At 34.3% G+C, this 12,374-nt stretch overlaps 1 protein-coding gene across 2 annotated transcripts; it reads left to right on the top strand.

Moving 5' to 3' along the window:
* Nucleotides 1-433: 433 nt before the first annotated feature.
* On the top strand, nucleotides 434-7,515 carry LOC147299673 (DEK domain-containing chromatin associated protein). 2 transcript variants are annotated; one of them, XM_086246578.1, is made up of 13 exons: nucleotides 460-562; nucleotides 799-852; nucleotides 1,395-2,331; nucleotides 2,432-2,465; nucleotides 3,313-3,395; nucleotides 3,613-3,672; nucleotides 3,825-3,935; nucleotides 4,340-4,420; nucleotides 4,515-4,592; nucleotides 5,233-5,695; nucleotides 6,148-6,260; nucleotides 6,587-6,617; nucleotides 7,060-7,515. In XM_086246578.1, exons 3-13 carry the CDS (start codon nucleotides 1,465-1,467, stop codon nucleotides 7,215-7,217), a joined length of 2,079 nt encoding a protein of 692 aa, XP_086102704.1. In that variant the 5' UTR covers nucleotides 460-562; nucleotides 799-852; nucleotides 1,395-1,464; the 3' UTR covers nucleotides 7,218-7,515. The 2 variants fall into 2 exon arrangements, with proteins under 2 accessions (XP_086102697.1, XP_086102704.1); XM_086246571.1 differs by lacking the exon at nucleotides 799-852 and having other exon boundaries at nucleotides 434-562.
* Nucleotides 7,516-12,374: the final 4,859 nt, after the last annotated feature.

Genomic DNA, 12,374 nt, shown 5'->3' with positions numbered 1-12,374 from the left:
GGTCAAGCACGTAGATACACTACTTGGATAATGTATTAGCATTGCTTTTATTTCAATGTTTTTATTAATTAATAAATTTTCATGTTTTTTCGACCAGAAATAAATAAATAAATAAATTTTCATGTTTTAAATTTAATCTTAACACTTCCATAAAATTAACGACTTTGAAATACTTGCAGTGAGTGAGGGCAGTGGGCCTCACCGACACGACCACCAACACGTCCAAAACTCTTCCTAACTATAAACGAATATCAAACAACAGCCGTCGATTCGTGAGGTTCCATCTTAAGCCAGAGCTCGACCTTGCATTCGCTTCCGCTCTCGAACTTCGCTCTCACGTCTGACACTCAAATCCGACGTGGCATTTAACTGCATTTAAAATCCGGATTTGAAATCCGGAATATATAAAATCCAAAGCATAAGACAATTAGTTAAACAAAAATAAATAAAAAAGAAATCGAAGCATAATGTTTGAGAGAGAAAGAGAGAAGAGGCACTGAGAGTGGGACTCGAAGACTTTTCTCGCTGAAGCTCCAAATCACCAGCAAAGATTCAAATCTCTGTAACTTTCGCATCCTACACTAATTTTTTTGTTTTTTTGAATTATTATTATTATTGTTGCTAATTTTATTGTTTGAAAATTTGCGATTTTTTGTGAGGTATTTGGGAGAAATTGTGGTGCAGAGCTTAGGGTTTCGAGCGTTTGTTGCAGCTCTTAAAATTGGTGAATTTTGGCTGGTTTTTACTGATTATTGTGCAAAATTGTTTTTGCATGGCTCTGTTTGGTTGCTGAGAAAGTGCAAACTGAAGAAGTGATTTGCAGTTTTGAATTTCAAATCTCTCGGACCCAAGGTGGTCTTAATAGAATTCCTTTATTTTTCTTCTCTCGTGGTTTGGTGAAGATGAACTTTACATCAGTTAAAGCAGTATAGAAGCTAAAGATTCGAAATTTGTTTCACTTACTTTGTCTCCTGTTTACTTAGTAAACAAACGGAGGGGTTTTGGTGTATATTAAAAATGCTTTTGTGTTTAGTCTCATGTTTTTATTTTTTATTTTTTGTTTTTATCCTTTTGGGGCTATGCGCAAGTTACCAACTTTGTCTAGATTTAGTTAGGGCTTTCAATTTGCTGGGGATTGTTATTTTATACTTGCCATGCATTTTTCTCCGAAATTCTATTTTCATTCTTTGGAATGTTTTTTGATAGCAAAGTGAAGTTCATAGTTGTTGCGTTTTCAAATTTAATGTATTTTGTTTAAATATTTCTTCAAACTTTGCTATTTGGATGAATAGTAGTAACCCTTTAAATTTCTATTAGAAGTCTTTATATTTTTAGTGTTTCCTCTCTTGGGGGGTTTATGTATGCCCTAAGTAAATAATAACATTCTCTTTCAGGAGATATTTACTGGTCAAATTTGGGAGAAAAGGAATCTGTTGTTTGAGATTAATTGAGATTGGTGTGATAATGGGTGATGAAGTGACTAATGGCACAGAAACAGTGGCGAATGGGACAAGCCAGTCAGAGAAAACTGGTGAAGCTGTCACTGGGAAGAAGGAGGAGGAAACTGTTGGGGTAAAAGGAATGGATGTAGATAAGAAAGGTGAAGAGAAAGGTGAAGTTGAGAAAATGGATGAAGACCTAGAGGCCAATGGAAACAAAGATGAAAAAGTGAAAGAAGAAACAGAAGAACCCAAAGGTGAGGAAATAGCAGAAGAAAGTGGTCCAAATAAAGATAGCAAAGGTGACAAGAAAGCTGAAGTCGAGAACATGGATGAAGACCTAGAGGCCAATGGAAGCAAAGGTGATGCAAAAGCTGAAGTTGAGAAAATGGATGAAGACCTAGAGGCCAATGGAAGCAAAGTTGAAAAAGTGAAAGAAGAAACAGAGGAACCCAAAGTTGAGCAAAGGGAAGAACAAACTGGTCCAAATGAGAATGAGAAGACTGAAGAAAAGAGAGAAATTGAAGTGGAAGATGAGAAGGTTGATGGGCCTAACGAGGAAGTAGGGAAGGAAGAGGAGAAAGAAGAAGAGAAGGAGGAAGAGAAGGAAGAAGAAATGGAAGCAGATAAGGAAGAAGAAATGGAAGAAGATAAGGAACAACAAAAGGTGGAGGAGAAGAGGGCAAAAGAAGCTAAGGTGGAGAAAGGGTCGAAGAAGCGTGGAAAAGGAAAGAGTGCGGGGAAATCCAAAGAGAAGAAAAAAAAAGTAGAAGAAAAGGAGCCAGAGCAAAGGACTCCTGCTACTGATCGTCCTGTACGTGAGCGGAAATCAGTTGAAAGGCTAGTGGCATCTATTGAGAAAGATGCTGTCAGGGAATTCCAAATAGAAAAGGTGTACTTTTTACTTATTTATTTATTTTTTGTTCTATAAGGTTTTAGTTATGTATTACTGAGGATTATTGTGCTTATAGTCTTACCTTAAATTATTGTAGGGACATGGTACACCATTGAAAGACATACCCAATGGTATGGTTCCTGCCCTATTGTTTTGTTCTTTTTTATACTATTGTTGTTGAACCTCACTTTTTCTTTTCTCTGTCAAAGTTAATCTTTTACAATTTTTGATCTTTTTAATTGAAATTACATGATATTAAATCCAGTAATCCACTTGCCTATTCTTTTGACGTTTTAAGGTCCTTTCAGTAGTCACGATATTGAAATTCTTTTAGCTTTTAATTTTTCTTTTTCAATGATCAAATCATTCAACAGGGCTGTGAAAGGGGTTAGAGCTTTGAATGCTCATTTTTGTTCAGGACGATATTTTTGGTTGTTGTCTATGAGCCCTAAAATATGAACTATATCTTCTTAATATTAACTGTCACTAATTATGTCATTCTTTCCTTTTTCTTCCGTATTAAAGCACAGATGTTCAAATGCCAAAATATGAAAAATTTTAGTGAGTGGAGAGTATGGAAATTTTGACTATCATCCACCTTTACCTAAATCTTTCACTAATAAATGATGTAGATTCTATGTGTAGGTATTGTTAATGATTTTATTTTTTCTTATTGTAGATTCAATTTTCTCTGTTTATATCTAAGTGTTTTTTTCCTTTTTATCTAGTTTGCTTGGAAGAAATCCATATAGAACTCTTTCAAGTGATATATAGTATCAAAATAATTATTTGTAGAAAGACTGAAGTCTTGTCTTCCTTAGCCTTTTGGTTTCTCTGCAACCAATGCGTGAAGCTAAATATTGTTGCTTGATTCACAAGAACCTAGTCTTGCAATTGGGGGGTTACTTAAGACCCTTACAAGCAAAATTAATTATGGTAATGCAAAATTTTTATGTTTCTCTTATTCGAATTGTTCAGTGGCTTTCAAGTTATCAAGAAAGAAAATGGATGATACCCTTAAACTACTTCATACGATTCTTTTTGGTGGAAGGAGAGGAAAGGTAATCCCTATATTGTTAACTTCTTATGTGTTCTGTTACATTATTTTTTTCCTCCACGTCTACTTGGTAATGAGGATGTCTGAACAGTCATATCCATACTGCTTAATTAAACTTTACTGATAGAAATATCTTGGGAGATTCTGAAGCTGGTATTCCTCATATGTTGTCATTGAATATTGAAAGGTTGCTCCTATGTGACTTTCATTTAATTTTGCAGGCAGTTCAGGTCAAGAGTAATATATCCAGATTTTCTGGTTTTGTATGGCATGGAAATGAGGTAAAAGGATGTATAATTAATTTTTCTTCTTGCATGTAATTTATGTTTGTATGACATGGTTTAGCACTTTGAGGAGTAATTTGTTTACCACTGAAGCATTAACATCTTTCTTTAACTCATGAAGTGTGGTTCAAATGCTGTTATTATTGCAGGACAAGCAAAAGACTAAAGTAAAAGAAAAACTTGACAAGTGTAATAAAGAGAAGTTATTGGAATTCTGTGATTTGCTCGACTTAGTAATTTCCAAAGCTACTACTAGGAAGGTTTGTTGACTTGCTGGAGCTGTGGCCTGTTCGGTTTGGATTGTTTGTCTTTAAATTTTGGGGATTAAATATCTGGTGAATCTATTGCTAAATTCATTACCCGTCTAAGTAGCAACTTTCTCATTAGGAGCGATTCATCAAATTGTTCAATATAGAGATATAGCCCTTTCACACAAGATGTGATAATCTAAGTGTGAGTGGACGTACAGATGAGATAATCCTTTTCGTTTTCTTGTCTGGGAAAAAAATAAAAGGTGATGCATACTGGGATTATCTCAACGCTATGGTTTTGGTTCTCACTGGGGGGGCATGTCAGAATGAATTTTTAGCCTAAGTTTGAACACTAATTTTGATATTGTCAAAGTTGGAAGTGCAATTGCTTAAATCCGGAAATGCAAATACAGGAGGATATAGTTGCAAAGCTTATAGACTTTTTGGTGGCCCCTCATGCTACAACTACTGTGCTACTTGCAGAAAAAGAGAAGGTTTGTTTACTTGGTTGCAAACTTTCTCCCCCCATTAAGAGAATTGTTTTCCTATACAGTATCTTATTTTTTTCATTTCTTGTTTGATTTCCAGTCAAGTAAGGGCCAAAAGCGCAAGAGGGCGACTAAAGGAAGCTCATCAACATCTGGGGGCTCAAAGCGCTCAGCAAAGGTGTTTTTTTCTCATCCCATTATATCATAGATAAATTTGTGACTTAAGCATCAGTGTAACTGCCTAATTGGCAATTCAATATTTGTGTCATCTTACTGTAACTGTAGAAGATTGCACCTGCAATCAGTAGAAGTAAGTTTTTTTGTTTTAGAAGAAAAATCGTATTTTTAATTTATTTTGGTGTTTCTTTTTTGGTGCATTAATCTATTGCACTTGGACAACACTTTGTCTCGTCATTTTGGTGTATCTTGAGTCCTTCGGTGAAGGTTAGCAGTTCCTTTGTCAAATTCGCAAGAGTTTCTGAGGGGTCCAGTATTCCATGGCCTCTGTGTAGACTGGCTTTTCTTTGAATATATGTACCATTGTTTTTTCCATAATTAGTATTGGTGGAGCTTAAGATAAGAATATCTAGTATGCCCATGCTGAAGGCTTTTGTACTGGATATGAATTTTAGTGCAATTCTACGTTCAAAGGAGAGACTTTTAAAAACTAAACTGAGATTTGGACTAGGAAGAAAAAAGCATGCATGCAAACCTGTATACCATTTTCTCTCTTCAGTCTATTTAGAGAGCTTTATACCATTTATTGCTGTTTCTCATATTTATCTGTACAATTTTTATTTTTTCTGAAAATTTTCCAGAATCGTAGAAAGAATGATGATGATTCAAAATTGGAGGACAAGAGTACACCAGATACAGAAGATGAGTCAGAGGAAGAGAAGGAAGAAGATGAAGAAAACGTTGAGGAGGAAAACGAAAATGGTGTTCCAGAAAAGTCTGAGGATGAGATGCCTGAACATTCAGAAAGTGAGGATAAACATGATTCTTCAGATGATACTGAAGAAGAAGTGGAAAAAAAGAAGCGAATTTCAAAATCATCATCCAGAAAGAAGGAATCTGCTGGAAAAGCTAAAAATAAAAAAGCCGCAGTTCCTACCAAATCTACTCCGCCGCCTAATAAAATACCCAAGAAGTCATCAACAAAACGCACTCCAGTGGATGATGACAGTGATACGAGTCCAAAGGCCTCCTCAAGGAAGAAGAAAAATGAGAAAGTGCCTAAAGCCTCACCTCCAACAAAATCTGCCTCAAAGGAGAAAACTGGTATAAATGAAAATCTCTCTTTCCATTTATAGTAGTAGTAGTAGTAGTTATAATAATAATAATAATAATAATAATAATAATAATAATAATAATAATTTGAAGTAAATTTTTTGTCACTTAATAATAATAATAATAAAAATTATTATTATTATTATCATTATGACAACTACTATTATTATTGTTATCATCATTATCACTATCACTATTATTATATATTGCTGCATTAACTGTGAAGTACTTGTATACCTTTTTTTGGTCTTTTTTGTCTCATTAAAATGTTAAAGAACGGTGGTTTATTTGGTCAAATTTTTGTAAGCTTTGAAAATGTTATAGTTGTATATGAATAATTTTCATAAGCAATTGACTCTTGTTGTGAATCCTTTCATAAGAATTGGAGCTTTTCTGTCACTCCATCCTTGACATCCACACTAAATCTTTTTGGTTATTTAAAGGGAAAAAGGTTGCTAAAGGGAAGGACAAGACCAAGGAGGAAAAATTGAGGCCAAGTGATGATGAGTTGAGAGATGCAATATGTGAAATCCTCAAAGAAGTTGACTTCAATACGGTAAGCCATCAGTATGAGTATTGTCTACCATGGTTGTAATGGCATAGTTCTTGAATAAACTGGTGAACATGTCTGCTTCTAAATTCACCTGAACTACCCTTTAGGTCCATAGAATATTAATGTTATTTCTTGACTTGAAGGCATTGATAAGGTTTAGTATGCAGACACATGCACGCCGCCCATGTGTTTAGGTTTGTATATCATTGTTCTGGCATGTACACCCTAGTTGTCGCTAGGTGGCATTTGAGAAGTAGCTCGGCTGCCTCGCTATGATAGTAATGATTTTTGTCTTCCCACTCATGGGTTGTATTTTCTTTATCTTGCAGGCTACTTTCACCGACATTCTGAAGCAACTTGGTATGCACTCTCAATTTTATTGTTTTATATCAAACTTAAGATTTTTTTTTGGGCCTGAATGTTACTGATATCTAATGGTACCACCTTGGGCTTAGCTTCTAAGATGGCCCTCCAACAAATTTTGCTATATTTGTTGATGCTTTATGCATCTATTAATTTGGTTAAAAATTTTGTGAACATTCATCTGCTGCATAAGAATAGTGGATGATAGAATAATAATCATCTTTGTTAAAGCAGGATATAAAATATTGCTTATGGTTTTAGGTTTTGATTGTAAAACAGAGTATCAACCTGCCTTTCCTCTTATTCGAGGATATTAAGAGTATTACTCAGAAATAGGGGAATGGTGGAATTTTTTACTTTTTCAAACTTAGTGTTTGATTAAATCAATGCCCATCGATTTTCTTATAGGGTGCCTTCCTAACTGCTGTCCTTTTTTCAGCTCGGAAATTTGATACAGATCTCACCCTGAGAAAGTCATCTATAAAGCTCGTGATCCAGGAAGAGCTTACCAAGTTAGCTGATGAGGCAGATGATGAAGAAGAAGGGGACGCAGAGAAAGATGAAACCCAGTCTGCTGGGCAAGAGGTGGAAGTTTGACCAAGAAGATGGTACATGACTGCATGGAAATAGTATAGCTATTTATGCCCCTTTTTGCTTTTTGGCCTTTTGACTTGGTCTGTCACGGTAAGCTGGCTGTAATTTATTGTTAGTGCTCCGTTTGCTGGCAAGTAAAACTAGTAAATTAAAAACCAGTGGATGTGAAACTACAACTACTCAAGTTGTGCTGCAGGATGGCAGCTTGTTATGTACACATTAACATAATTTGTAGGAAATTACTATCTAATACAACCAACCTTTTTGGATGGCAATGAGTTGCCATTACTCTCTTGTTTTACATCCTGATTTTCTGATTCATAACAGTGGCCCCCCATTTTTGGATGTTAATGCTTGATCGTTTGCTTCATGTTGAACTGACCACACCTTGCTTGTCAGTTGTCATTGAGTGCTGAATCAGTAATTTGTTAGGTATATCCAGTCATTTTTGTTGGGTCACGACTGTTTTTATGTTTTGGATAAAGGTAGCATTATAATTTGGCTGGCCACACATCATATATGATTGGTACCCGAAAGGTGAAGATTTCTGTGATTTCTTTTTCAGCTGTTTGTTTGAGAGCGGCAGTCACTTTTCGTGGTGTGAGAAAAGATAGTATGGATATTAGGAGACTTGCTAGCAGGGGGTTTGAGGTGCTTATACCACGGTTTCATTTCTGCTTTCTTTGTGGTTGTGGCTCTGTGCCAAAATATACAGGAGAGTCGGTGCATCTTAAGCTTTATGATTTGTCAAAAATTAGTCGCAGAGCTCAGTCTATTAGTTGGATTTCGTTTTCAATCGAGTCCCAGCCTTAAACAGATGTGCTGCGTTACACACCCTACCCCCTCTTCCGGTTATGCCATTACCAATCGCGGGCTATCCTTGGCCAGCCCCTCTTCTGGTTATGCCATTACCAATTGACCTCGACGAGATTTTGAGGTGTCATGCCTGAGTGTCGAAAACCCTTACACTCTTTCATGCGGCCTTCATGTGGCATTTCTATGTATTTAATTGACGGGTTCTTTAATCTCTCCTTAATGAAAACGAAATTGACCAAACTAATTATTGGTCTAACAATATTTTTTTTCTACAATGTTGGAGAAGTCTCAAGTTTGAATCCCTTCTCTCATTAGAAAACAAAATTTAATTACAGATACTTGATTCAAAAAATTAGAACTAGAGGGCCCAACTGAAAAAACATCTGAAGTATAAGAACCAAATTTGGTCATTCACTTTCCCCAGTTTGTAAGGCCTTGTAATATGACTGGTTTGTAAGGCCTTGTAATATGACTGGTTTGTAAGGCCTTGTAATATGTCATTTACCAAATCAGGTTTAGATTTAGAAAGCTCTAGCAAATGTAGGGGATTATGAAATATATTAGGAACTTTCACTAAGCCCAAATCCCACTCCTTTCTCGGCCTCATTCATTTTGCAGAAACTTCTCCTTTTACCTCTTTTCTTGTGTCCATCTACGTTCAACATTTCATGGCCCTCCCCTATTCCCTTTCCCCTTTATTTGGACAGAAAACTGACCCTTCGATTGCACCAGTTGTATTTATTTATTTATCTTTTATTAGGGGCGAAAGGGATTGAACTTAGGTGCATAATAAGCAATTCTAAGTCATTCCAACTAGGCTTACCCCACCAAGTGTTTCAATTGCACCAGTTCAGGCGCATATCTTGAGGCCATACCAACATGTGTAATAATTGACAAGTAGGGCCCTGAAGTAAACAAATCGAACTGTTTATGTTTGTTTCCTAAGAAACAATTCAAGTTCGACCCTCGTTTTCATGCTTTACATATAAACAATCCAAACGCAAATATATTAATCTGTTCAGGAAGAAGCTCGCGTGATTTTATTGTTCTCAAATATATGTCAAAAGTAATATTCTCTTAGATGTTATATTGTTGAACAATCATTTAGTAGCACATATACCTTCTTTTTTTTTTTTTTTTTTTTGGCCATAGTAGCACATATTCAAATATGATTTTAGCCTGTATCGCAAAGCTAGTTGACACTAGTTGTAATGGTTGAAAAAAGGCGACTCCCCCGGGCATATGGAGATCCTTAAAGAAGTGCCCACTTCATCTCTCCCCTTCCCCACTAACTTCTGCTGGAATGAGTGGGCCTTGAAGGGATTATGGCTATAGTAGTATCTTGATTAACAATTTGACAAAATAACATATTCAATTATATCACAGTTGATCATTATTGTCAATGTTAAATAAGAAAATACAAGATTTGAAAAAGAAATTCATTCCAATGCCAAACCAATCAATCCCAAACATAAATAAATATACTATATCTTGGAGAGTCATGATCCATGAGTCGGCGGTGGAGTTGGTGTTGGAGATTGTTAATGTGAAGGTCTTGGCACTATCTTTAGTTGCCTTCACAGTCAGTCACTGTGTGTGACCAATACTCAATACCCCACTGCCCACTACAAACTAGAAAGTAGAAGCCCACTTCGATCACCAGTAGCAAGCATTCAAGAGGAGGGTGGTGCTTTGCCTAGTAACAAAAAATAAATAAATAAATAGACATTATTATTTTATTGACAATGTATATAGTCATAGAAATGTTGTTTGTTTCTTAATCTAAACAATTAATTAATTTTTGTCCCCCCTAAAGCTCTTTGGGACCATAAACTTATTTAATTCAAAATTTTCATCAATGATAAAGACAGTTTATGAAGAAATAAAAAAGTAGAGCTTCTTAGCCTTGGAGGTGTCCACTGGTGATTTGCATTCTGAAGCTGCAAGTCATACAATGCATAAAATAAGTAAAAATAAATAAAGAATTCTTGGAGTGAACTCAAGGAGTGAGTGAGAAATGGTAGAAAAATAAGTGAACTTTGAAGATTGGCTTGATAAAATAATCCACTTCATGTGTTTATTGTAAAAAAGTTCAACCTATTACTTTTAAAATATTAATCGGCCACATTATAAAAAGTTCAACTATTATGTTTACAAGGCTGAGTGATTGGTAAGATGCCGAGCGCTCGATAAATTTTTCTTTCTATAGGCCGATTGAAATTGAAGAACAGTTTTTAGGGTCAGATTGAAAATGTTAAATAGTTTCTAGAGTGGGGAAATTTCTATGATAAAAAAGTCTGGCATGTATGTTAATTTGTTATTAAGGCGAATTACAAATAAATCAATAAAATTTTTCAAAGTTATATATTAATCAATGCATTTTTTTTTATAATTTCATGAAAAAAAAAAAAATTATAATAGATCAATAAACATACATTACTATGCACAGGGGCCTTTCAATGAGGAATCTCTCATTTAACACTAAATGAAGGATCCCCCTTGTGGGGCCCACACGAGTCATTTTATGTTAATCTGAACTGTTCATTTTTTATATCTTTATTGATATATTATCCTTGCAAAAACTAAGTCAAATCAGAAATTAGTTGCCTATCTAACTTTGCAAAAACCAATGGACGATTTTATCGAAAATATTTGGTTCATCTATTTGTTTGATCAAAGTTAGATAGGCAAATGATTTTCGATTTGGTTGATTTTTTGCAAAGATGATCTATCAATGGAGATGTAAAAAATGAATGGTTTGGATCGACACAAAACGACTCGTATGAACCTCATAGGGGGATCCCTCATTTAGTGTTAAATAAGGGATCCCTCATTAGAAGGCCTATGTTACTATGCATATTTAGATTTGTATTAGGTTTGTGTTTGACTGCTATACATCAAAACGACCTAGGGTTTAGCTCCCGGGTTTTGGGCAGAGAGACCTAAACCTAAGCCATAAGCTCTAAAACCCTAATTCTAAACCCTAAACCTCATTTATATGTATAACAAATTAAGGGTAACATCATAATTTTACGCCTAGCTATAAGTAATAAAAAAAAAATGAAATGGACAAATTGGTATTTTTCAAAACATAAAAATATATGAAATCAGCAAATGGATTGAGCTTAGTGACTAAAGTGGGATAAAATTTCAAAACTCATTGACTTTATGAGAAAAAAAAAATTTACATTGACCATTATGTAATATTGAAATATTTTATTGATTTAAATATAATTTTCTATTGTTATTAATCGAAATTATTAATTAGATTGATTTTAATTTCAATGTATGCTGCAATACTAATAGTCTAATGATATTATATACAAAATTCTTAGTATGCGTTGTGGATGCATGTTAAGAGTTTATTTTGTTATTATTATTGTACAACAGTTTTCTTTTATTTTTTATTGTAGAGTATATGGGTAGTTGGTGATGTGGATTGCTTGAAAAATAAGGTAACGTGATTTCCTATTTTGTTAGAAAGTGGTTTTGTTTCATTGTTTTTAATTTTTTATTCACTGTTATTTTACTGTTTACTCTTCATAAAGTAATTGCTCTCTTCTAATATTTTAATTAATTTAAAAAAAATCTTAGGGTTTTGAATGTTTTGCCTTATCATGTCAAAAAAAAAAATGTTTCACCTTATTTATATAGAAGTTTATAAATAATGAGGGCTCTTTCGTTGAGGCAATCTCATTTTAGACATAATGAGGTATGACTTGTAAGACCCACTCTGTTTTGTACTTCGATGATCGGAGACGTTTATTTTTTAAGTCTTAATTCAAGAATCATCCATACAAAAAAATTAGACAAATAAGAAATTATTTAACCATTTGATCAAATAGTCATCATTTCAAGTGTTTACTAAAATCAATATGTTCATCTATTTATTCAATCACAATTGGATGTCTTAATGGTTTCTGATATATCTAATTTTTTGCAAAGACGATCCTTGTATAGAGACTTAGAAAATAGAAGACTCAGAGATTAAATAAACAGCGAAAATTGAGTTTTTCTTAAATAAGAAAATTATAACAACACTAACTCATCGAGGTTACACAGATTAAAAGATATAACCTCGAATTACATTTTCAGAAATTATTTAATGAGCCTGAAGCAATTTATAAAATGATTTACAATTTGAAATCCAAAATAGAAAGAAGTAACTGCCTTCACTGCCATGCCTTCCTCGCTCTGCCTCTTCAGTCTAGTTATCATGCAAAACAACCAACTATACCGTGAAATGGTACGTACACCGGGTTACATGAAAAACCTGGTAAGCTATAAAGCTCGTACGGGTAAACCAACACATACTCAAACCATATCAATTAGATCCATACAAAA

Source organism: Dryas octopetala, chromosome 1 (assembly GCF_963921425.1).
Source record: "Dryas octopetala chromosome 1, drDryOcto1.1, whole genome shotgun sequence".
In the NCBI taxonomy this organism is placed as follows: Eukaryota; Viridiplantae; Streptophyta; class Magnoliopsida; order Rosales; family Rosaceae; genus Dryas; species Dryas octopetala.
This window is presented reverse-complemented; position numbering and strand designations above follow the sequence as displayed.

Bases quoted from the DNA above. Each gene is read 5' to 3' on its own strand.
- LOC147299673 (XM_086246571.1), top strand. From the start codon at position 1,465: ATGGGTGATGAAGTGACTAATGGCACAGAAACAGTGGCGAATGGGACA. The intron at 4,421-4,514 runs GTTTGTTTACTT...TTTGATTTCCAG, and splicing joins TACTTGCAGAAAAAGAGAAG to TCAAGTAAGGGCCAAAAGCG. The intron at 6,261-6,586 runs GTAAGCCATCAG...TTTATCTTGCAG, and splicing joins AAGAAGTTGACTTCAATACG to GCTACTTTCACCGACATTCT.